Source organism: Crocodylus siamensis, chromosome 3, assembly GCF_052110815.1.
Source record: "Crocodylus siamensis isolate JL-2025a chromosome 3, ASM5211081v1, whole genome shotgun sequence".
Taxonomy (NCBI): Eukaryota; Metazoa; Chordata; order Crocodylia; family Crocodylidae; genus Crocodylus; species Crocodylus siamensis.
The window spans coordinates 2495747-2520549 of record NC_143397.1 but is presented as its reverse complement, the minus strand read 5'-3'; the positions used below and the strand labels follow the sequence as shown (position 1 = coordinate 2520549).

General features: G+C 57.2%; 1 protein-coding gene across 6 annotated transcripts in view; it reads left to right on the top strand.

Annotated features, from left to right (window-relative positions):
* The window catches only part of CNTFR (ciliary neurotrophic factor receptor), a 335695-nt gene that overhangs the window by 97970 nt on the left and 212922 nt on the right, over nt 1–24803 (top strand). The window contains exon 1 of one of the 6 annotated variants that reach the window (XM_090037551.1): nt 12592–12677. The exons of the other annotated variants lie outside the window; for them this stretch is intronic. Within the exon in view, the coding sequence (XP_089893677.1) occupies nt 12654–12677 (24 nt within the window). The 5' untranslated portion in view covers nt 12592–12653. Of the gene's footprint in view, nt 1–12591; nt 12678–24803 lie in introns of those variants that run through there. 6 annotated transcript variants of the gene reach the window in all.

Below are 24803 nucleotides of genomic sequence, written 5' to 3'. Positions count from 1 at the left end.
TTTGCCGGAGCACAAAGAGCCCCTTGTGCCTCTGTAATTGTTTGCCTTGGAGAGAATGAAACTTTGAAGCGGCACAAAGGCGCACACTGTCTGGGCCATCAGAGGGGTTAAGGGCTTACATCTCGGCGTGCTGGCGCGGGGGATCATGTCTTGCCTGGAGTTTGTTCAGCACCTAGCGCGGCGGCACACGCGTCCCGCTCCTTGGCATCAAGCCGGCATGTTGTGTAGCTGAGAAGTCCACCCTTGTACATGAGGCTGCCTGTGAGGCAGTAGCCTAAGGATGGGTGGGCGAGTGCAGCACGAGCCCAGGCACTGCCGGGATGCAGGCAAAGGGGCCTCTGCCCACGTCTCACTCTGCACCTTCCCTGCAATGGCTCCAGCGGTTGGGGCAGGGGAGCAGCCGTGGGACCCGGAGCCTGGCTGCGCTGGGGGGGAGGTGGGGTGCAGCCAGGAGCCGAGGGTTAACCTCATCAGCTTCGCACCACTCTGCATGCCGTCTGGTGCCGTTAACCCACACAGCAATGCCTTGCCTGATGTCCAGAGTCTCTCAGTTATGCCTCAGCTGCAGAGACCTCCGATCTCATTTCATGAGCCTTGAGTAAAGACGGCTTGAGCCTGGGGCTGTGTCAAGCCTGGAGCTGGAGTCCTGCGTCCAGTTCTGGGTGCCGCACTGCAGGAGGGACGTGGACAGCACGGAGAGGGTCCAGAGGAGGCCACTCGCATGGTCAGGGGAAGCAGAAAAGGCCCTATGAGGAGAGGTGACGGGACCTGAACCTGTTCAGCCTCCACAAGAGAAGGCTGAGGGGGATCTAGTGGCCTGTTACAGACTAGTCAGGGGGGACCAGCAGGCACTGGGGGAGTCCCTGTTCCCCCGAGCATGACCAGGAGTGACCAGGAGCAACGGTCACAGGCTGGCAGAGGGTAGGTTTAGGCTAGACATCAGGAGGCGCGACTTCACGGTCAGGGCGGCTGGGGTCTGGGACCAACTTCCAAGAGAAGTGGTGCTGGCTCCTACCCTGGGGGGCTTGAAGACAAGGCTAGGCGATCACCTTGCTGGGGTCGTTTGACCCCAGTACTCTTTCCTGCCATGGCAGGGGGCCGAACTCGATGATCTGCTCAGGTCCCTTCCGACCCGACCAACTATGAAACTATGGTGGGATCTCCATCCTTGGTGGTTTTGGAGCCCCAGGTAGACAAAGCCTTGGCTGGGATGATGTAGCTGGGGCTGGTCCTGCTTGGAGCAGGGGTTGCACTAGATGTGATCTCCTGAGGTCCCTTCCCACCCTCCTTGTCTGTGACTCTTTGACATCTCTTGCTCTTCAGCTTCTCTGTGATGCTATTTGCCACCTCACCTCTTTCCCCCTCCCTGCTTTGCCCATATAGGCTGCCGTAGTAGTGCCCTGCTACACAGTATACACGCATGTTCTTTAGTTAATGCAGGCTAAGACAGGCTAATGTGCATTTTCCCAGTACCTCACAATGGAGGTACTAGATTTAATGCATATTAACTAAAGCACATTAATGCACATGTAGATGTGCCCATTGCTTCCATTGGATCCTTTCTGGCCCTTTGGTAGCCATCAGACCCAGGACCTCTTCACAGCCCACACTGGGAGGAGAAGGCAGGTTTGTCCTCGTAGCCGTGGAGGGGAACTGGGGCTGGCCTGTGGTCTAGGTCCAGTGAAATAACAGACAGTCTCCTGGCCCCGTTCTTCAGCACAGGAGAGAGTCCATGAAAGGAGAGAATTCATTTCTGTGGGAAGTGCTCCTTCCACAGTTTTTATTTCCTTTTTTGCAATCCTCATTCTTTTTCTTTCTTCCCTTTCCAATTTAGCAGCGTGATGGCATGAAAAACCTCCTCCTCCTTTTTTTTTTTCCCTGACTAGAAGGTTTTTTTTTATTTTTACCCCTTCACGTCGATGCAGTTAAAGCGGCCCTATTAAAATGCTGGCCTCTGCCAAGAATCAGCACACCCGAGAAAGAGCATTAAAGATTCAACAAATAGCAGAGAATTGGGATTGATCCTAACCTTCCACAAATGGGAGCACCTTAACCCATTAATCAGCCCGTGCCTTCGCTTACGGGATGATGGCCTCAGAGCTGGGCCTTTTCAGGACTAAAAGCCGGTTAAATATTTATCATGGCTGGGCAGTGGCTTCCCTGTCTGCCTATGCAGAACCTCTCTCTACCACATAAGGCTGCATCTACTTAAAAAGTTGCATAGTAAGTCAGCAGTCATTAAAAAGCTTGATTATGCCAAGATGCTCTAGCTGTTTTCTAACTCGCGGGAGATGTAATGGGTATCTCAGGTCCCCATGGGTCTCCTGTTGGCCGATGCTGGGCTTCACAGGCCAGGCTTTGTATCTCCTAGCCCAGCCCATATTTCCACTCCAGCTCCTTGCAGAAGGACGTGTTGTTTCCTTAGCTTGAGTTTCATAGGATCCTAGAGCTGTGGGGCTGGAAAGGAGCTCCAGAGGTCACCCCGTGCAAACAGACATGCAGTTGCAGTGCATGAAAGGGCAAAAATCGTGGCATATACATGAGCCCCTCTAATCCACCCCCTGCCTGAGGCACCATCCAGACCAGTCCAGATGTGTCCTTGTCTCATCTGATAAAGGGTTTCTCCACATTGGTATGGGGAGCAAGATTTCATGCCATTCTCTCCTTAACAGTACCCTAAGATACTGGTCTCAGCCCTAAGGGTCTGAGAAGAAGCAGTCCAGTTGCCTCCAGTGCCATGGGGCAGGCACGAGGACTCCTCAAGGGGCAGCAGGAGAAAGAGCTGTCATTTGGCACCCAGGCCGCCTTCCCACAAGCGCACGCAGCTCTCCCCAAGTGCTGACCATCGCTCGGCATGAGCGAGGCTTTGACCGATTCAGATGAAAAGCACGAATGGCTCAGCTGAGACAACACAAGATCCGCCGGCTGCTTGGTTTGAGGGTTTCTTTTATCACGCAGCAGCCGTAGCAACGTGCCTTCCCCTTCCCACTTCTAGCTTCTGATGTGCAAAGCCTTGTTAAGCATTTGCCCCCCCTGCAAAGAAAAAGAAAAAAGAAAGAAAAGAAGTGTTTCATTATCCACATATCAAGCTTGTTTCACTGCTGTCACGCACCCGCAAAGTTAAACGCGTCTGATCAAAGGCGCGTAAACACAGCTTCAGAACAAATGCCCTCCAGCCTTGCCAAAAACACGGAGCCGTCTAAATGCAGGCCCTTTGCGAACACCCGGCTTGTATTCCCACATGCGCGGATCTCTCCCTCCTCAAAGCGGATATGTAACGCCGTGTAATTTAATTTTTGAAAGCGCTATGTATGCACGTGGCAGCCAGGAACCTGAGTTGAGTGTATATTAACCTTTGCAGCAGCAGGGCTTTGGCTGTTGCAGTCCCCCTGCTTTCCCTGGGGCAGGTTCGGGTGTGATGTCTTGTGTTGTGTCTGGGTCGACTTTAGTTTCACCAAGAGGTCAGAGAAAGGATGTGTCCAGGCTGGATTGCACAGGGCTGATCCTGCCTCAGGCAGGGGCTGGACTAGACGTGACCTCTGGAGGTCCCTTCCAGCCCAACCTCTCCCTGAGTCGGTGATTCAGCTGCCTATGATTCAGATTCCTGGGACTCCAGGACCTGGGGATTTAAGATATATCTAGCTGCTCTCCACTGGTTGCAATGGGGGACTGACCCAGCAGGCAGCTTAAATGGATCCTAGGAGACTATTACCAGCTTTGGCTCAGTGAGGCAGGGTAGATTTGCATCCTGTAGACTAACCAGAGTGTGTACATATACATAAAAATGTGTGTGTACAACACACATTTGATGCTGAAGTGAGCTACAGCTGTTATCTATATCTATATCTATATCTTCCGGTACCTGTACCTATGTGCTGTTGTCATTTCAACAGCTCTCTATGGCCGCGAGACCTGGACACTCACTAGGGCACTGGAAACGTGAATGGAGACTTTTGAAATGCGGCACTTTACAAGACTCTTACACATACCCTACACTGCACACAGAACAAATGTATCTGTGAAAGATCAAATCAGACAAGAAGTCAGCAAATCCAAACCCGTACTTGAAATCAAAAGAAAAAGAAAGTTGCAGTTGTTCGGGCGTGTAACAAGAAGGCCTGGCACCCTTGCCAACACCATCCTACTACGGGTGAGTGAAGAAGACGTGGGAGACCTAGGACATGCTGGATCGTCAACATCCAAGACTGGACGGGATTAAAACTGACTGATTGTACAAGGATTGCAAAAGACCTGGAAGAACGGAGGAAAGTTATTGCTATGTTAAAGGTGCCCCAACTTTTGGTGCGGCCTCAGGACTGACTGATCTGTTGGTGTTGGTGTGGGTCTGTATCGATATAGATGTCAGTGTAGATATAGATCTTGATTCTGGTTAGTCTATAAGATGCAAATCTGTCCTGCCATCTACTTGACTTCAGACTAATGCAACTAGCAACGTCTCCCGGTGAGGACAGCACCAGCGATCTCTTTTTCCAGAGGTGGATGGAGAAGGGAGCCATGGGCAGGGGCCATTGGCGCACCAGTGAGCGGGCACGATGTTGGCCTTCCTGCAGCTTCGTGCATGTACAAGGTGCGGGAAGGGCAGAATTCCTTCAATGGATGCATGAACCAAACGCTGCCTGATTGCAGGGGGAAGAAGATGAGAGGGTTGAGTATAAAATTCCTGAGCTCTGTAATTCCCAGAGAGCCGTGAGGCCAGGACCTCCAGCTCAGCTGAACACCATGGGCACGGAGCATGGAGGGCAGGGGTAGCTTGAACATCCCTGGGCTGTAGGTCTCTGGGCCCACAGCCTGTTTCCAGTGTAAGTTAGAGCAATCTGCAGACTGCTTTTTCTTGCACAAGCTGCCATTTGGCCTGGAGGGATCATTTAGGCAGAGGGGGATCTGCTGGAAGCCGAACTGCCCACCCACCCCCTACTTTGTTCCTCCATACTCCCCTGCAGGGTGAGGTGGGGTTGGGAGGAGGGTGCCGGGAGCCAGGTATTATCTGCATAGCAGGAAGCTCTGTATCTCCCATTGCCCAGCCAGGGAGTGGGGATCGCGCAACGTGGGCAATCCTACACCCTCCAGCTTCAAAAACCGTCTCACCCACCCACATGCAACCCTCCCCTTATTCACAGATCATTGGGGGCTGGAAGGGACCTTGTAGATCATCGGGTCCAGCCCCCCCTGCGCCAGGCAGGAAAAGACAAGTGGGGTCAAGTGACCCCAGCGAGATGACCATCCAGTCTCCTCTTGAAGATGTCCAGGGTAGGCGACTGCACCATCACTGGAGGTTATTTCAGTCTGGACACCCTGACTATGCACACTTGGGGCTCAATTGGCCACGCAGCTCCCAATCCAGTCTCATTTCCAGGTGAAACCCCCCCCCCCCCCCCCCCCCCCCCCCCCCCCCCCCCCCCCCAAAAAAAAAACCTCTCTATTGTATTAAAAAAACAGAAGTAACAGAAGCTGGGATGATGGCATGATTCCCGGGACTCCAGGGGCTAGGACTGGAAGATATCGCCGGCCTCTATCTCTGGCGGTTGCGATCTCTGGCAGCTGTGCATAGGCGACTGACCCGGCAGGCAGCTTAAACAGAGAACAGATGAAGAGGCCAGTCCAGGGGCCGTGACCTTTAAGTCGGAAAAGGCGTTTTCCACCCCCTTGCAGGCCTGTGAATAGCGGATCTGTCTGACCCGGGCCGGGAGCCTTGGCAAGCGCCGTCCCTGCTGCACGGCTCCAGCCCAGCCCCTTTCCTCCATGTGCGTGCGAGTCCCTGGGGACCGTGCTGAGCTTCCCGTCTCCCTTGGCAGGGGCAGGCAGGTGGCAGGGTCCTCCCGCGCTCCCCTCCATCGCTTCCCATTCCCAGCGCCTAATTACACTAACAGGGAAGATAAAATGCAATCAGTGTCCCGCCTGCCCTTGTGCGATCCCGGGTGAGCTGCGGGACGCCCTGCGAGCCGCGGGGACGTGGTCGGAGGTTAACAGCAGTGTCAGCCTTCATAAATCATCGCTAATGAGGCGCGGGGCAGCACCGAGCCGAGGCCTCGGCTTGCGACATCCGTGTAGCCGTCTCTGTCTTTTCTCTGCTTTGCTTTATCGGGGTGGCTGGGCTGTTGGAAAGACCCCCGGGGAGCTGAGAGCCCAGGAGCGGGGCCTCCCAGGAGGGCTACTGCCCCGGTGGATGGGATGAACTGGCCGTGGGACACACTGCCATGCTGAATGAGGGACACCGGGTTTGGCCTCGGGACCTGGAGATATCCTGGACCGCTTCTCTAGGCTCACCTCCCTTTGCAAGGGCGCTGTCGGCCTCAAGCCGAGCTCCTCCACTGGTGCACAGAGCAGAGCTTTTGTGAAATGCAGCATTGCATTTATCTTGCACGAGGCTCAGCTCAACACAACCTGGCTGGGATGATGGAGTTGGGGCTGGTCCTGCTTGGAGCAGGGGGTTGGACTAGATGTGACCCCCTGAGCTCCTTTCCACCCTCGTTTTCTATGATCTCTAGGTTGTAACCCCCCAGCAAAAGTGAGGCATGTCCCCTTTGAGCCCATCTGTAATTCCAAGGGAACTTTCCCTTCCCCACCTCCTATCCCCCAAACCAACCTGTTCTTCCCAGCAGTGTTTGCAGCCCCAAGATTGCAGATTTGGGCCTTCAGCTTAGACAGCCAGATGCTGCATTCAGCAAGAGACTGTTTTAGAAATGGAAATGATTTAGGGAGAGGAGGGGACAGACAGCGGCGCAGCGGTACAGTGGAAGCATGGTGTCTATGTGTAGAAAGAAGAGAATATTTATTGATGCATCACTGAGTTGTAAATCATTGATATTTCTAATTATTTCAGGTGGTGTTTGGGGGATTCATTAGGAAATCTGGTGTGTGCGTCTGCGGGTGTGTTTGTAGGCATAGTTATGGAGCTGAAAAGGCGCTTAAGAGATGACATGACAGCAGTCTTGAAATATCTGAAGGGTTGCCATACGGATGAGAGAAGGCCGCTTTTCTCTCTTGCTGCAGAGGACCAAGGGCTGGAAGCTGCAGCAAAGTAGGCTTAGGTTGGAGATCTGGAAAACTTCTTCACTATTGGAGCAGGGAGGCCGTGGGATAGACGCCAGGGAAGGGGGGACTCTCCATCACTGGAGGTGTCCAGGAGAGGTTGGGCAGCTCAGGGTCAGACCGATGCAGCATTGGGGGCAGGAAGGGATTTTCCCCCTGGTCAAACTGGTGCAAACTGGGGGTTTTGCCTTCCTCTGCAGCGGGGGCACGGCCTGTGCCTGGGGTCTCTGGACCATCTATGAACCCCCTTTGCAGCAGCAGGATGTTGGCAGCCGTGGCACTAGTCCCGGGGCTCTCCGATGCCAGTCCGGGCGATTGCTTCCCCTCCTTCCCCATCTGGATCCAATAGTCCGGCTCAGAGAAGTCACAGCAAGCAAAGCACCGGACGGAGAGCAACCCCCCAGCCCCTTCCCTTTGAGGTCTCCTCTCAGCTGAGCTGTGAGCCGTTCTCCCAGCCGGCAGAGAGGGCCGTAAGCAGTGAGACAGTGGGAAAGACGTGGTCCCCTACGCCAGTGCCAGCACGGCATCTCGGCTGCATCCCATGCTTGGGCCTGTCTACCCCCTGCTCTGTTTCTCAGTGCTTTTATTTTATTTTATTAGAGTCATGGACAACAAGGGCTGGAAGGGATCTCAGCGGGTCACATCTAGTCCAACCCCCTGCTCAGAGCAGGGCCAGCCCCAGCTACATCATCCCACAAAAGGGATGTTTCCCCAAAGGGGGAAAGTTGCACGATCTGCCGCAATAAAAACACAAGAAGAAGAATGAGAGTGAAGCCAGCAGGACTCCAGAAGGACCCAGTGCTTGGAAGAGCGAGAGATCCTCAGGGCAAAATTGCTCCCCTCTGTCTTGTTTGCTTTACTGCAGGACTAGGGGCCCCTTCGGAGACGAATTGCATTCATTTGATGTATTTGCTGCCCACCCTGGCAAAGTTTCAGGGCAGCTGGCAGTGCAAGAGCTGAATTGCACCAAGAAGACAAAGTGGCTTGCAAAGGAACGAGAATATCGAGACCGGGGCAGCGGGGTGAGATCAGGGCAGTGTTGCGCTAGGTGCTGTACAGAGACGTAATGGCGATTATTCCTGTTTTACAGTCAGGATGCAGGCAGCCGACCTTTATAGGTGCTGGGTGCCTGCAGCTCTGGTTGACTTTGGGATTTGATGGAGACTTGGCACCTCCGAACAGCACACGGGGAACTGGTTGCAGCCTGGGCCTTGGGAAGCCCACACCGTGACTCCAAGGACGTGGCTGTCTGCGGTGGAGTACATTGAAGGGAAGGTCTGGTGTTGAGGGAGGGGCTGGCAGGCGGCACGGGTTCCTGTATGGCCACGCACCAGTGACTTCCCCCTCCCTGTGCATCAGTTCCCAGAGGAAGAGCAGGGCCCCCCACACCTTGAAATCAATTCTCCCTGGAGCTCAAATAATGGGAAGGCTCCCGTATGTGAAGTCAGGTGTGTATGTCAGCTGGATCGGGGCTTGAAATTCCCTTTGCAGCTCCGCGGGGTGCAGCCCTCCCATAGAAACCATGGAGGAGTTGGGAGGGAAGGGATTTGCTGCTGTGCATCTCACCCGAGAAGCTGCTGCCTCTTCTCCGAAGAGGTTGGGAAGCATCCCGGGGTTGCTCCAGGACTCCCTCTCACCTGCAGTCCTTTATTCGAAGCTGGAAGCAGCACCTCCCAGCTCAGCGAGGAGTGACGACCTCCATGCCTGAGCTGCTGGGAGATGCTGCGTGGCAGGCGACGAACTACAATAGTCCCCCCAGGCCTTGCCATCCATGAGCGGGGATTTGGGGGCAGTACAAAGCAGGGATCATCGTTGCACCCTTCTTGCTCTGATGCTGGCTGCTTCTAGCCGCTTCCTGCGACGCACAGCCCTCGGCTTCGAAGTCACGCTGGCTTTCTTCATGGCATTAATTGCTTACATCTGAAGGGGGAAGCGAGCCAGGTGAAATCCAATCCCAGCTCAAGGCCCTCCTTTGAGCGGCCCGTTCCCCCACCCCACCGCCCATGCATGACGGATTCCTGTCTTCCGTCCCGGCTCCCGGCATCTATGCGCGCCATTGTTCAGAGGCATTCGGCTTCCATGGCTGGAGGGGGGTATTACCAGGACTGACTCATGAGCCAGAAGCACCATCCGGCTCCTTGATGCTGGCGCAGTTACAGTTGTGCCCGGGGGACCTGGCACGCAGCTGGCTGGTGCGCTGGGAGGTTTGCTGTCCGGTCAGGCTGGGAGCCCAGGGCCTAGGTTGGGGGTGGCAGGAGGAAAGCAGGTGGAGAGGTGTGTTACAGCCAGATCCTGTGTGCAGAAGCATCCTGGGTTTTGTTCTTCCGGACAGCTCGGTGCATGAAGGGGGCTGGCAAACACGGGGGGGAAAGGGGAGTTTGCCCGTCCCAGCTGGGGATCATCTGGACTTATAGCCTCAGGGATCATCTCCCTGCTGACCAGCGCCCGGTACTCTTAACCCCTCCTGCGTAGCATCCGATCCGAGCGCTGAGAGTCCTGGGATCAGCCAGGGCTTTGGCCTTGCAGCAGCCAGCTAAGGGATATCACCCATTTTGGGGGTAGATTAGCAAAGGTTGAGTCTGAAACTTCACTGCAGGCTGGATCTCAAACCCCCGCCCCCCAACCCTTGCTTTCCAGCCTGATCCACCCTCCTCCTCTCCCCAGCAGCAGCCCCTGGGCCAGCGGCCGTGCCCACACCAGAGACGGCTGTCTTTCAGCGACGCGTGAATGAATCCTGTGTATTGTGCCAGGCGCTTCTGGCCAGCTGGCTAATTCAGGCCCCGAGCAAGTTGAGTGCGGGGGAGAGGCCCGGTGCATACGCTGGCAAATGCCAGTGCAAAAGCATCTCTGCCTCTCCAGCAAGAGAGCTGCAGGAAGGGGAAGCTAGCTCTTCCACCCCCATCATCTGCCAGCATGGCCGAGTGCAGAGACCCTGGTATCGTGGGTGGCTGCTGGCTGTCGGCCGTGCGCTAGGTAAGGTCTTCTTGTGCGAGGGGGTTTATTTTATGATTGCCTTGCCTCTACCCTCAGCCCCATGCAACCAACCTCTTCCAACCCTGAGAGCAGCTTGACTTCTCACCAGGTCCCCAGAGGTTTCCAGAGAGCTTTCAGCCTGCCTTTAAATATCATTGGCACATCGGGTGGAGGCACAACCTCTGGGCTGGTCCTTTGCTTTTACTGGTATGCAGTTTGTCTTCCCAAAGAAGCTGCTTTCTGAGGCAGCATCTGGTTTGGAAATGGGAAAACAGCACTGAAAAAAAAATCCCACAAATGTATCAGTGCTTGGTGGCTGCGGGTCTTGCATTTGCTGGCAGCCTGGTCCTTGTTGTGGTAGCATGACCGAATTCGCAAAGCCACAAAAGCGTTGGCAGCCAGGATTAGCCTGGGGGGGTATCCAGGCTGCCAAGTACACCATAAGCTGGTAGGTTTTTGGTTGCAACCGTGTTGGTCTAAGGACACGGGCAGGCCAGGTTCTGTGGGTAAATGTGATATCTTTTAGATCAACTGTGTCGTTGGAAAAAAAGTGTTCTTCTAACTGAAATCCAGGGGGGCAGACCCAACTCCCTAGGATTTGACCAGCCAGCCCCAGGTCTCAACCGATGAATAACTGAGACTTTGCAAACAGGTCTCTCCAAAGTATTCAGCCCACAGTTACGTGGCACAAATGTGTTCAGAGCCCCCGGGTTCCTGTTTGCAGATGATTTGCTGAACGAACAGCAGCTGAAAGTCCTCCCGAGCTGAGAAGGAGGCCTCTTGCCATGGCTCTTCCCACTCCCAGCCTCTGCCAAGGTCCTTGGCTTTGCTCAGCGGAGCTGGATGGAGCAGGGGGTGACAGGTGGCACTGAGCTAACCAGCGAGCTGTTCAGAGATTGTTTTGATAGAAACGTCCTTTCTTTGTGCATTGGCTCCTTCAAACTCGTTAAAAGACCCAAACTAAAAAAATGCAGGTGTGTGGGAGAGAGGTTGATTTGATTGGTGTTGTCTTTTGCAGATAGTTTAAAGGAAGGGGGGGAAAAAAAAGAAACCCAACCCTTGCACAGAGCGTCCTAAAGACGTGGGGCTGGAACGGACCCGGAGGGTCACATCTAGTCCGGAGGCAGGATCATAACTTTTATGAGCCATGGACCGATAGCACCTTGCTTGCTGGGCTGGTTGCAGCTTTTGCTGACACTTTGGTGTCCCTGGGGTGCTGCCTGGGGAAATAAGTGGTAGTTATTTGCAGCTTGTAGCGCTGGGCAGCTCAGACTGCAGCCGTGCGCCTTGCTCATCCCCCGGCTGGAGCATCGTCCTAGTTTGGTACAAGGGAGGCCTGCTGGGGTTTTCTGAATGTTAATCTATCTTTGCATTCAAAACCCCTTGCCTCGTACCCGGCCCACTGTTACGGGGAGCCGAGTTTGTCCCTCTGTTTCGTGGCAGCCATGCAAGGCGTTGTGAACCCCAGCATCTCCACGTCCTCCTTCAAAATGTCAAGCCCAGAGCCACACACTAGCAGCAGTGCCGAGCAGAGCAATGCTGTCACCTCTCGTGTCTGACAAGTGCACTCCTGCGAACACAGCCCGAAATAGCACTTCTTGAGACTGCGTCGCCCTGCTGACTCACGTCACGGCGAATCTGTGCTCTGCCAACACCCTCGGCTGCCTCGGCTGTGCTAATGCTCAGCCTGTCATCTCCCAACCGCGTTTGGTTTTCCTGCCCTTTGTGCAGCACCTTGCACTTGCCTCTGTTGAACTCCGTTCTGCCCAGTTCTCCGGTGTATCAAGACCCTTTTGAATCCCGCCCTGCCCCGCCTCCGCCCCCGCTGGCTCCTTCCAAGTGTTTGCAGCCCTTCCTGGTTTTTGGTCCCTTGCAGCTCTCCATCCCTGCATCCAGATCATCAGGAGATACGGTGAGGAGCCAGGATAGACCCCTGCAGCACCCCACTCAGCCTCCTGCCCCTGCTATTGCATTCATCGTTACCCCTTGCTTGGGTTATACATCCACTTCCAGATCCGCCTGAGAGCCATTCCATCTACTCCTGGTTTCTTTGGTTTGCTTATGCAGAAAGCAGAGCCCGGGGGGGCACTTTAGACACCCACTCATTCAGAGAAGCAAAAGCTTTCATAGGCGACAGCCTTCTTCCTCAGCTATTTGGCTTGCAGAAAGCAGAGGATCTATATAGAAGGAGGGATATAAATGTAAAAGACCGGGGAGGGAGCACTGCTGACAGAGGGGAAGGTGATTTGAATAGGTCAGGAGGGATTAAAGAAAGCAGCTAACTCGTTTTGCGTGATGGGCATTACGAAACCGGTCACAGAACCTGCTTCAGCTAAACTACATCCATCACACGATGATTGGGCCCCTAAATGAGATATAACCCCATGCATGTGTATCACGTTATGGGTTGTAACACATTATCCGGTTGTAAAGTGTAAAGGCATCTGTCGTGGCCTTCAGTGAGGGGTTTAGGAGTTATAAATACACACCCAGGGAATGGGATAAAAATCCAGAGTCTGCAGGCAGCAGAGAGGCACTGTCAGCAGGTGATGGCACAAATGGCGTCGGTGGATAAACCCTGATGTTATCATCCGTGTTGTTTGGTCCAGTGATGCTGTGGGTCTGCACCGATGAGGGGCACCGCTTGCATTGAGGTCTGGAGCAAGGTTTGGTGAGAATAACAGTTCGGACAGATGCTGTTTGAGGTTGGCAGGGGGCACCCATAAGCCGGGATGGGCTTGTCCCCCAAGGCTGCCTGTAAAATAGTCGGCATGTTTCCAGGAGGGGCTGGAGGTCACACGTGATGGTGTTCAAGCAGGGGGACCCTCTTGTCCTGGGGTGGGGGATGGCACTGCTGTGTGCCCCCATCCATCCAGCTACATCAACCTGGAAATCAAGTTGCTCTGTCCTGGTCACAAATCCATGCTGGCTGCTAGTGATCACCCGTCCTCCTCCAGGTGTTTGCACACACGCTTGAGTTTTGAGTCAGGCTGGCTGGTCGGGCATCCTCCTTGCTCCCCCTTTCCTAAAGACGAGCTCCGTCAGCCTATATCCAGCCCTCTGGCACGTGAAGGCTTGAAAAAGCAAAGGCAAAGGCAACATTTTGCTGAAGACTATCCCTAGGTTTCTGGTGAACCGGGTCTCTGAGCCGAGCTTGCGGGATCGCGAATGAGTTCTGCGTTTCTTTGGGCATGTTGACAGGAGTGAAAGCTGTTGGCAAGCCTCTAAAAGCAAACCTCTGAATATCATTTTCTACCATCAAAAGCCTGGCCCCATCGTTCATGGGAGCTTTGCTCTTGACTTCATTGGAACCGGGATGCTTTTTCCTGGGGAGGCAGCACTGCTTAAAGGCACCGGATCAGAGAAGAGCTGGTCATTGGTACTAAACCCTGTACGCTGGGACAGCATTCCCCTTCTGCTTAGGAGTTTGCAAGCTGCTCAGTGAGGCACGTTACCTTTAGGAGGTGTTTTCTTTAGGTCACAGTTGGCATTTCTGGCAGTGACAAAGTTATCTGAGCCATTGCAGGGTAACGCCGGCTTCGATCCCAGCCTGCTGGGCAGGCCTCGAGCTGGTTGTGCGGGCTGGTGGGTCTCAGCACCCCCGCTGCGGTCCAGCCAGCAGCAGATCTTTGCTCCTCGCCTTCCCTGCGGACAAAGAGCTGCCTGTCAGTCCCAGCGAGCACCGCTGGTTTTGTATGCATGGAACAACAGCGCGGCATGCACGGCTTCCCGAGATCTGGAAATGCTTCCTCTCCGAAAAAGTCCAAACTGGACTACGATGTAATCGCACTTAGCATGCGCTTTCCTGCTTGAATGTGCCATTAATGTAGACTGCAGGCTCGTTAGAGGCAAAGACTCGGTGTATGCATGGGTGTGCGAGTGTGCACGGAGCCCAGGACCCGACTTCCAGCTGTGATCTCTAGGAGCTGCTTCTTTCAAACGCCAGCTCTTTATTCCAGCGAGGTACCTCATTTCTGCCAGTAAGTCTTTGCCTGGAGGTCAGGCGTGAGCGGCTTGGCACCAGTGTCCACCGCTGAGCCGCTTTCATGGTTTCATAGTTTGTCGGGTTGGAAGGGACCTGAGCAGATCATCGAGTCCGACCCCCTGCCATGGCAGGAAAGAGTACTGGGGTCAAACAACCCCAGCAAGGTGTTCACCCGACCTCCTCTTAAACACCCGCAGGGTAGGAGCCAGCCCCACTTTTCATGGAAGTTGGTTCCAGACCCCAGCCGCCCTGACCGTGAAGTCGCGCCTCCTGATATCTAGCCTAAATCTCCCCTCTGCCAGCTTGTGACCGCTATTCCTGGTCACTCCTGGCGGTGCTCGGGGGAACAGGGACTCCCCCAGTGCCTGCTGGTCCCCCCTGACTAGATTATAACAGGCCACTAGATCCCCCCTCAGCCGTCTCTTGTGGAGGCTAAACAGGTTCAGGTCCCATTGCCTCTCCTTGTGGGGCCTGCCCTGCTGCCCCCGACCATGCGCGTGGCCTCCTCTGCACCCTCTCCATGCTGTCCACACCCCTCCTGCAGTGCGGCGCCCAGAACTGGACGCAGGACTCCAGCTGTGGCCTGACCAGTGCCGCATAGAGGGGGAGGATCACCTGCCTGGCCCTGCTCGAGATGCATCTGTGGATGCAGGACAAGGTGCGGGTGGCCTTCCTGACCGCGTCCCCACGCTGCCGGCCCGTGTTCATCTTGGCATCAGTGATGACCCCCAGATCCTTTTCCGCCTCTGCCCTGACGAGAAGGGAGTTCCCTAACCTGTAGGTGTGGTGCCGGTTCTTCCTCCCCAGGTGCAGCACCTTGCACTTGTCGGTGTTGAATCCCATTCTGTTCTCATCCGCCCACCCCTGTAACCTGTCCAGGTCCGATTGCAGCCTATTCCTCCCTTCTAGCGTGCCCACGTCCCCCCACATCTTAGTGTCATCAGCAGATTTGAACGGGTGCTTGTTACCCCCTTGTCCAAGTCACTGATGAAGATGTTGAACAGTGCGGGCCCGAGGACCGAGCCCTGGGGGACCCCACTGCCCACGTCCCTCCACGTCGAACATGACCCGTCCCCCACCGCTCTCTGGGCGCGGCCTTCCCGCCAGTTGGTGACACATCTGACTGTGTGGGTGTCGACACCACAGCCCCCAGTTTCTTAATGAGAACGGGGTGAGAGACAGTGTCAAAGGCCTCCGAAAGTCCAGGAAGACGATGTCTACTGCTACCTAAGGATTTGGTGACCTGGTCGTAGAAGGCCACCAGTTTGGTCTGGCAGGACCTGCCTCTGATGAACCCGTGTTGGTTGCCCCTGAGCACAATCTCCCCCTGGCCCCTCGGGGGGGCCCGGTGGGGGCTGATCCAGTCCCTGCTCAGGAAAATGGAGGCAAAGAAGTCGTTAAACATGTTGGCTTTGTCATCTGGTGTGACGACCAGATTTCCTAGTGTGTCTTGCAGGGGCCCCATGTTACCCGGCACCTTCTTTTTGCCCCCTGTGTATTTAAAAAGGACTTCTTCTTGTCCTTGATCCGGGTCACTCGTCCCAGTCCCATCTCCGCCTTGGCCTCCCTGCCCCCCCCGCAGCCCCGAGTGACCGCAGTGTAGTCCTCCCTGGGGGTGGCCCCTCCCTGCCATCGGGGGTGCGCCCCCCTTTTTTAGCTTTGCATGCTTAGCTCTGGTCATCCTCGCTGGCCTTGTGCCAGATGGCTGGGTTCAAGTCCACCCCATGCCACAGATGCCCCATCCTTTGGCAAGTCACTTAAAAACAGTGCCCTGCGTCTGATGGCAGCAATAGTAGATATTTTAGAGGGTAACAGTACGTACAGGGCATGTCCAGCGTGATTCGGCCCCTCCCTGGAGCAGGAGTGGGAGAGGGACACATCCCTGACCACTCTTTGTGCATTAGTCTCCTCCCCGTGTGAACCTGGCTTTGCCCCCCACGATAACCTCCTGCAGCGGGGAGTTCCCCAAGTCCCAACTTCAGAAATGGGATCGCTTGGGCAGCGGGACCTCCTCTTGTCTGGCTGGCCTGGCTAAAGTCTTGAAGCATTGCTGGGCACAGTTCACAGCTCTCGCTACATGTCTTCCAGCACCCAGCGTGACTACCCCTGGATTTCGTTTGAGCCTGCTAGGCGCTCTCATTATATGAAGCATAAATAACGCCAACGGCCGAGGAAAGCTCCTTGAATCGGGGGCCATGGCGTGAACGCTCAAGTGCGTGCTCAGAAGGAGTTCGTGCCAATGTTTTGTGAAGTTTTAGCCCTTCTGCGAATGCCTCTTACCTTCAGCTAGAGCCTCGCTGGAAAGCAGGCACGAGCTGTCCCTGGGAAATTATTCCGAGGCATTTGCTTAGCTCTGGTCATGTGTCATAAAGAAGCAAATGGGGCTTTTCTGTAACCCGGCAGTCACCGCTGAATTATTTGCCCACATAGAATAGCTGAATAGATGAGCAAGAGCTGCTTTCGGTTGCACGCTTGTCCCCCGCCCCCCAAACAATCTCTGGTCGGAGATGAGGTGAGCGTAAGCAGGGATTAGCTTGTTAAGCCATGACAGTTCATTACCCTTTCCTGGACTTTTTTCTATGCATTTCCTTTCCAGGCACTGCACTGCTGCAAGCTGAAAGCGGTGGGAAAAGCTGGGGAATAAGAATGAAACTTCTTTGCACGTGCGAACGTTTCCAAAATTTCCGTTTCCAAAGTTTCTCGGTGGCCCAGGAGTTTTTTGCAAAGCTGGTGACGGGGCTACACAGCTGGCATGTCACCGCATCACAGGCAGTGGGGGTGGAAGGGAGCTCAGGAGGTCCCTGCTCCAAGCAGGACCAGGCCCAACTACCTCATCCCAGATCAGCACATGCCCTCAGCGTGTTGGGGGTGGGTTGCTTGGTCCAGAGCTGTGCTTGCTTGTGTTCTGCTGAGAACTTTTTTTAGTGCCACTTTTCTCCAAACGTTTGCATACCAGCCTTAGGGGACTTAGACACATGAGTCTCATTGAAGTTAAAGGAGGTTGTGCCTCTCAACCCCCTAGGTTGCGGCTGCATTCAGCTTTCTAAGTGATTTAGGGGAAAGCTTCCTGCAAGCAGAGGCCTCGTTAACCGAGCAGACCTAGCAGAACAAAGTCCAATGATGTGGAGCAAGTGCACGCTGGAAATAGCAATGGCTGGAGCATCACGGTGCCTGAAACCTGCAGCCCCAGCCCAGGACCCCGCTGTGTGAGATGCACAGCACGAGCACACAGCAAAAAGACGCAGCAAAAGCCTCAGGCTGCTTATAGGGGATGTGTACAATAAGGGATAATGGATGGAGAGAGAAAGCTGGAGGAGCCCAAAGAAAGACTGCTCAGTCTTGGGGAGGTTTAAGAGGGGATTCAAAGCCAAACAGGCCCAAACCGATGGTGGTGCCGATGCAAGTTAGCAGGGCGAGGGGAGGCTCGGGTTCACCCATCCTTGCTGCTCTGCCGTCTCCAGGACTCCGCCTGGAGTTGGGTCCATGAGTTACCGACCCTTTCCCCTAAGAAAACTAGGGCTGGGTCTCGAGACGGGACGCCAGGAGGTGACGTTCTTCAGGCTGCGCTTTACACCCGCCCAGCCTGACCTCAAATCCCTGATGACCAGGAGCCTTTGGGGGCTGTGGTCTCGAGCACTTAGGGGACCCTGAAACAAGGAGCAATGGGCTCAAGTTGCAGCAAGGGGCGTTGGAGTTGGATGTCAGCAAGAGCGTTTTCCCTAGGAGGGCGGTACGGGGGGAGTGGAAAGCGAGCACAGGCGGCTTGGCTCTGATAAAGTAACCATACAGAGGAGAGATAGCAGTGTGGTGCAGTGGTTAGGGCACCGGCCTGGAGTCCTGCATGATCTCTCCATCCCCTCCAGTGACCTGCTGGGTGTTTCCCCTGCCCGACACCCCTCCGAGCTGGTTGTCTTGGGCAGGCGCCGGGCATCTACCGGGTGGCGGGCACAGAAGGGGGGTGGATCGGGATCGCAGCCGCTGGGCACAGTTGCAATTAAACCCGACAGCAGGCGCAGGGTAACAGGTGGTGCAGCAAGTGCCGGTGCCAGCTGCTTGCACAAAAGCCAGCACCAGAGCTGGAGCCGGCCCTGGGCACGCTCCCTCACCGCCACCTTTTCAAAGGAGGAGCGTGACTCATTCCCTCCCTTTAATTTTCCAAATGGAAAGGGATCGGCTGTGCTGGCAGGTGCCCAGCGGATGCCCCTGGGAGCAGAGCACTGCAGCTTTCCAGAAAAGGCAGGTTAAGTGCAAGCTGCCCTACCTATGCCCAGCTAGCTTTCGCCTTCGCCTTCGCTCGACTCGCCCCGTCTGGAAAGCCGCATGCCCCTGCCTTTGCACCGCGGAGGACAGGAGGGAACAGGCACGCCAGGCTGCTGGGGAGCCTGCCCTGGGAGGAGCGACCCTCTCAAGCATCGCCCAGGGGTGAGCTCTGCAGGGTAAGCGGCTGCCCCTTGGGGTCCTCTAGATGCAGCATCCCCTCATCTCCACGTCGTTCTGCCTCCAAGCGCGGCTGTGCTCCACCCCAGAGCTGGCCGCATTCTGGATGTCCGCGGGCTGCCTCACACTCCCTCCCTCCATGCCTCCCTTTGGAGGTTTCCACCTCTTGCACTTTTCCTTCTGCTCCATCACGTCCTTCCCGTACCTCTGCGTACAGCCTCCGAGGGGCCTCTCAGCAAATTGCATCTGTTTCGCAGCAGGAGCCGCTAGCGCCGCGGAGCCCCCCGAGAGGCACGTACGGCATCGGCTGGCAGGCAAATGGGTCCATCCGGATCCGGTTGCATTGCTCAGGTCCCCCCGCCCGGGGCTGGGTGTTGCCTGCTGGTGCCATTGCCCGCTGGCGTGTCCCGGGGATCGCATTAGGAGCACAGCGTGTCCGGTCCCACAGGCGCAGCCCAGCCTCCAAGCACGGTTCCCTGCCAGTTGCCTGAGTCGTTTGCTGCTTTCCCTATGGTGAAATCAGCATTCGCCTGGATTGTGCCGCAGCAATTACCCGCTCTCACGTGTGTACCAAGAAACAAGCCGTCGCCGCCTGCTTGCTTGGCGTGAGATGAAGGCAGGACCCCCCGGTCTCTATAGTGTCACTGAGAGCCCCCCCGAGCTCTTGCAGGCTCAGTTTTTGGGTGCTTTGCATTGCTGTTTCTCTCCCGGGGCGAATGGCACCGTGCCCACCTAGGCTTGCAGGGCAGAGGGCGGTAGGTGCATTGGATGCAAAACCCTATCCCTGTCAAGCCCTGCCTGTGTTCAGCCCAGGGCTGGCATCCCCCCGCCATGCTTCAGTTCACGCTGGAGAGACGCCTGCAGTGCTAAGGGGCTCTCTGCCCTCGTTGCTGGAGATGCTGAAGGGCTCTTCGGTCCTTGCCGTGCAGCCTTCTCCTTCCACGCTGTGCGGCACAGCTGCTGAGATGCAGTCCCCAAGCAGCGAGAGGCCCTGGGATTTCCAGCCTCGGCTTGGAAACGGAGGAAGCCTGCAGCCCTCGGGCTTCCTAGGGATGGCAGGGAGAGCGAGAAGGACGGGCAGGGACGTGGCAGGAGAGTGGCATTAGCCAGGAGCCCAGCGAGATCAAGGCGAGGGCCACGGATGCATCTGACCCCATGGGTACCGGCTCAGCAGAATGACCGGGGGCTGGCGCACGGGGACCCGGGGCATCTGCTGCTGCACCCCCAATATATGTATATTTATATTCGCGCACCCCATCAAAAATTTTTGAGCACACCCCCCCAATAGATGTATATTTATATAAATATACATCTAAATAGAAGTTCTAATATTTTCTTCCCACACCGCCTGGGGTGCTCGCACCCCACTTTGGAGACCACTGACCTAGGGCTTCTGCAACCCCTGCTCGGCCACGCAGCGGGGGAGAGATTGAAGGGAGGTGGCAACACGTCTCTGCCTTGGCACTTTAGTGCTAAACAGACCCCGGCTCGCAGGCTGGATGGGACCGATGGCCGGGAGCCAGGGCAGGGTAGGCAGAATTTGAGCTGCCCGCATGACCGAGCTGGCAGCTGCTGTGGGCAGATCAAAGCCCTGCTTTGCAGCGCTCGGATAAATTTGATCCCTCCTTGCTCAGGAGAAAGTGAGACTTCGGTGGGATCTGCCACCCAGCCCGGGAGAGGGTCTGGGCTCGTTTTTCCGTGAGGATCTGGGAGAAGTGAATGGCAGGAGCGGGGAGCCCGAATCGATAGGTGCCAGCGAAGGCGCGCGCCGGAAGATAAAGTCTATTTGCAAATTATAGTCATTTGTCTCCGCGCCGCGACAAAGGGAGCTAATTGCAAACTGCCTGAGTGCCGGGTGCTCTGGGAGCCGAGCCCAACCAAGGCTGGAGCAGCTGAGCAGCTCTTGCGGGAGGGACTGGGCTGATGGGTCCCCCAGGTCCCCCAGATCCACTGGGGAGAGCTCGGGCCCACCGGGCAGAGCCTGGGTAAAAGAGGTCCGTCCCGGGCCCAGCAGCGGGACAGGGTGATGTGTGTCCACACTGACACACGCGTGCACGTGGAGCTGGTGGTGCAGAGGCCAGCTGAGTGGCCGCAAGGCCGGGACCACGGCAAGTCTCTTTGCAGGGCATGCTCCAGGGACAAAGCCTGCAGTAACGGCATGGAAAGGGGCTGGAGGGGAGGTGGGGTAGAGGAGCCCAGGGGCTTCTGGAGTCTCAAAGGCCACCTCTCTCTGTGCACATGTGTGCATACATGTGCACTGACCCTGTGTGCCCACGCTGGAGCCCTGGGATGCGTGCATTCACGGGGCCCCGTGCAAGCCTGCACACGTGCACGGGCCATGCATTTTCCAGGAGCGTCTAGGGAGCCAGGCAGGCACCGCTCCACTCGGAGCAGGGTGGAAGTGGGGCAGGGCATGCTTTGCTTCCTGATTGCTTGAGTTGCGGTTGATCGCAGCAAGGTGGGGTCAGGCCTCGCTCCTCAGTGGTGCAGGGGTGCCAAATCCCTTATGAAACCCACCCTTCCCGGATCCCTCCTATCCTCTGGGGTCCATCACGAGGCAGGACCTGCCTCGCTGGACCTGGCACCTGGCTGGTGTGTGCACGTGTTTGTGTGTACATCTGCACACGTGGGGGAAGTGCTCACCCGGCATTGTGGCTGTGGGCTAGGAGGATCAGGGTCCGGGGATCACTGAGCCCCCCGGACCTCTGCTGAGCAGTGGGGAAGGCGAGACCCCTGCCCAAGGGGTGGGCAGCTCTGTGGGATGCTGCCAAGGTGGGCTGGAGGCTGTTCGGGACCCCGCGTCCTCTGTTGTCCCACTCCCCCAGAAAGGCCGCCCATGTCCGGGCAGTCCCGGCTCCCCGGGAAGCAGGGAGGCGCGGTGCAGGGGGCCCGGGCCCAGGCTGCAGGAGGCGCTCAGCGAGGGCTAATATGATGACGTCATCCCCCGAGGGGCCGTGGCCGATGACCTCGTTGCCCCGGGCATCCGCGACCACAGCCGTGCATTGGAGGGAAGGGCCGACATTGCACCGGCTGCTGACGGATGGGCCTCAGCCACCACTCCTGCTCAGGCCTGAAGTGCCAGGGGGGTGGTTCTCCCCCAGCTCCATCTGGGGCAGGTGTGGTTTGTGCGGGGGTAAGGGTAGAGGCGGGGTGGGGGGTCCTGGCAGCACCCGGCTTGGGCAGGAGTGGCTGCAGCAGGGACCCCGAGCACGGCGCTTGAGGGGTTAATGGCATTTTGGAAAAAGAGGCCTGTGCCGGTGACAGCCCTGGTGGGGCTTGCTCCGTGCAAGGGGGGGCTGCTCCTTTGCTAATCCACTTTCCATCCCTGCCGCTTCGTCCTGCTTTAGCAATCAGGAGCCGGTTCGGAGGGGAGCGCGGCGGCCACGTCGCCAGCCCGCCCGCTGCTCCCAGCCCCCGGCAGCATCCGGCTCACGCCCCGGGTGGGGGGCCGCATGTCCCCGCACACCCCTGCAGAGGCGGACGCGCGTGCGGCGGAGGGAGAGCTGTGCGTGTCCACGCGCGCGGCCCGAGGACGCCCGGCGCGCAGGGGCACGCCCGTCACCCTCGGCGGGCCCCCGCGACGGCACTCAGGCCCCGCACGCCGCGCACGTCGCTGTCCCGTGCGGAGCCTCTCGCAGGCACCCAAAGGAGTCATCGAGCCTGCGCGGGAGGCCGCGCTGCCAAAATCCTCTGGAATCCTTCCCCTTGCGCAAGCCCGTCGGGTCAGCGGCCGATCACAGCAGCAGGTGCGGCAGGCTCCCTGCCTCGCTTCGCCTCGCCTCGCCTCGCCTCGCCTCGCCTCGCCTCGCCTGCCTCCCCAGCACATTTTCCAAAGGTCGTTTCCCCCCCCGGCCAGTGCACGGCTATTTTTTCCTCCCCTCTCCTCCTCTTCCTCCCCTGCCAGGATTCGGAGGCAGACAAGCATCTCACCCCCCGCCCCAGGACCAGGCAGCTCTGGAAGTGGGGTGGGACTGGGCACTGGAGCTGCTGGGGTGTGCAAGGTCCTTGCACTATGCTGTGAGCAACGCTGTCCCCCCCGGTTGCTTCGGGGCGGACGCAGGGGTCTGAGGGTTTGGGGTGTGCAAGATGCTTGCACTATGCTGTGAGCAACGCTGTCCCCCCTGGTTGCTTCGGGGCGGACACGAGGGTCTGAGGGTTTGGGGTGTGCAAGATCCTTGCACTATGCTGTGAGCAACGCTGTCCCCCCCTGGTTGCTTCGGGGCGGACACGAGGGTCTGAGGGTTTGGGGTGTGCAAGATGCTTGCACTATGCTGTGAGCAACACTGGTTGCTTCGGGGCAGACGCGAGGGTCTGAGGGTTTGGGGTGTGCAAGATGCTTGCACTATGCTGTGAGCAACACTGTCCCCCCCCGGTTGCTTGGGGGCGGACACGAGGGTCTGAGGGTTTGGGGTGTGCAAGATGCTTGCACTATGCTGTGAGCAATGCTGTCCCCCCTGGTTGCTTTGAGCAACGCTGGGGTGGGCATGCGGGGGTCTGAGGGTTTGGGGTGTGCAAGATGCTTGCACTATGCTGTGAGCAACGCTGTCCCCCCCGGTTGCTTCGGGGCGGACGTGAGGGTCTGAGGGTTTGGGGTGTGCAAGATGCTTGCACTGTGCTGTGAGCAACACTGGTTGCTTCGGGGCGGACGCGAGGGTCTGAGGGTTTGGGGTGTGCAAGATGCTTGCACTATGCTGTGAGCAACACTGTCCCCCCCCGGTTGCTTGGGGGCGGACACGAGGGTCTGAGGGTTTGGGGTGTGCAAGATGCTTGCACTATGCTGTGAGCAACAGCTGTCCCCCCTGGTTGCTTCGGGGCAGACACAAGGGTCTGAGGGTTTGGGGTGTGCAAGATGCTTGCACTATGCTGTGAGCAACGCTGTCCCCCCCGGTTGCTTCGGGGCGGACGTGAGGGTCTGAGGGTTTGGGGTGTGCAAGATGCTTGCACTGTGCTGTGAGCAACACTGGTTGCTTCGGGGCGGACGCGAGGGTCTGAGGGTTTGGGGTGTGCAAGATGCTTGCACTATGCTGTGAGCGACACTGTCCCCCCTGGTTGCTTCGGGGCAGACACAAGGGTCTGAGGGTTTGGGGTGTGCAAGATGCTTGCACTATGCTGTGAGCAACGCTGTCCCCCCTGGTTGCTTCGGGGCGGATGCGGGGGTCTGAGGGTTTGGGGTGTGCAAGATGCTTGCACTATGCTGTGAGCAACGCTGTCCCCCCTGGTTGCTTCGGGGCGGATGCGGGGGTCTGAGGGTTTGGGGTGTGCAAGATGCTTGCACTATGCTGTGAGCAACGCTGTCCCCCCCGGTTGCTTCGGGGCGGACGTGAGGGTCTGAGGGTTTGGGGTGTGCAAGATGCTTGCACTGTGCTGTGAGCAACACTGGTTGCTTCGGGGCGGACGCGAGGGTCTGAGGGTTTGGGGTTTGCAAGATGCTTGCACTATGCTGTGAGCAACACTGTCCCCCCCCCCCGGTTGCTTGGGGGCGGACACGAGGGTCTGAGGGTTTGGGGTGTGCAAGATGCTTGCACTATGCTGTGAGCAACACTGGTTGCTTCGGGGCGGACGCGAGGGTCTGAGGGTTTTCGTGCCCTTAACAGCGGGGTGAGAGCAGCCTCGGAGCCCCTGCCCTTGCACTACTGAGGCTCTATTACCTGCCTCCCAATCCCCGCCCTGCGTCGCCCGGTCAGGCGGGGCTGCTGGGACAGGCCTGGCTGCCAGCTGAGCAGTGGCTTGGACGGCGTCGTCACTGAGGTTTGGCAGGAGGTCGCTTTTCTCTGCTCCCTCCCTTCCCGCGGTCTCCCTGGGAGGCTGCTTCAGCCGTGCCAGCCCGAGTGTGAACAGCACACGACCCCGCCTCGCGTGCACACGCGCATACAGAGCAACTGGCTGAGCTTTCCCCCGTCTCTGCACTTGGTTGGGTGCTGGGTCCTCCCAGCCTTTGATTCAAGGCTCCTGTGTTTCGCACCGGGGCTGGACCTCGTTCTTGCCAAGGCTCCCGCGGCCCGGGAGTCTCCCCGAGAAGAGCGGAGGGCAGGGATATTTCTTCAGGTGATCTCTTACTGGCCTAGTTTGTCTAACTCTATCCCAACTCCACAGCCGGTCCAATAAAAGAGATGACTCTAAGAAGTCCATGCCTGTGTGATAGGACTGCTTCTACCCACTCTCCCCAATCTCTCCTCCCCGTCCCCCTCCTTCCCTCTCTCAGGTTTCTGCTTTCCAGCAAGGCAGGGATTTGTCAGCCCCCCCCACTGCCTGTTGCTCTGGTGCTGCCGCGTTTCTGCAGCCCGGCGTTTCTGCAGCCCGGCGGGGGACCGCTGTGCTCTTCCAACAAGGGCACTGTCATTCATGGTAGCAGCGGGGT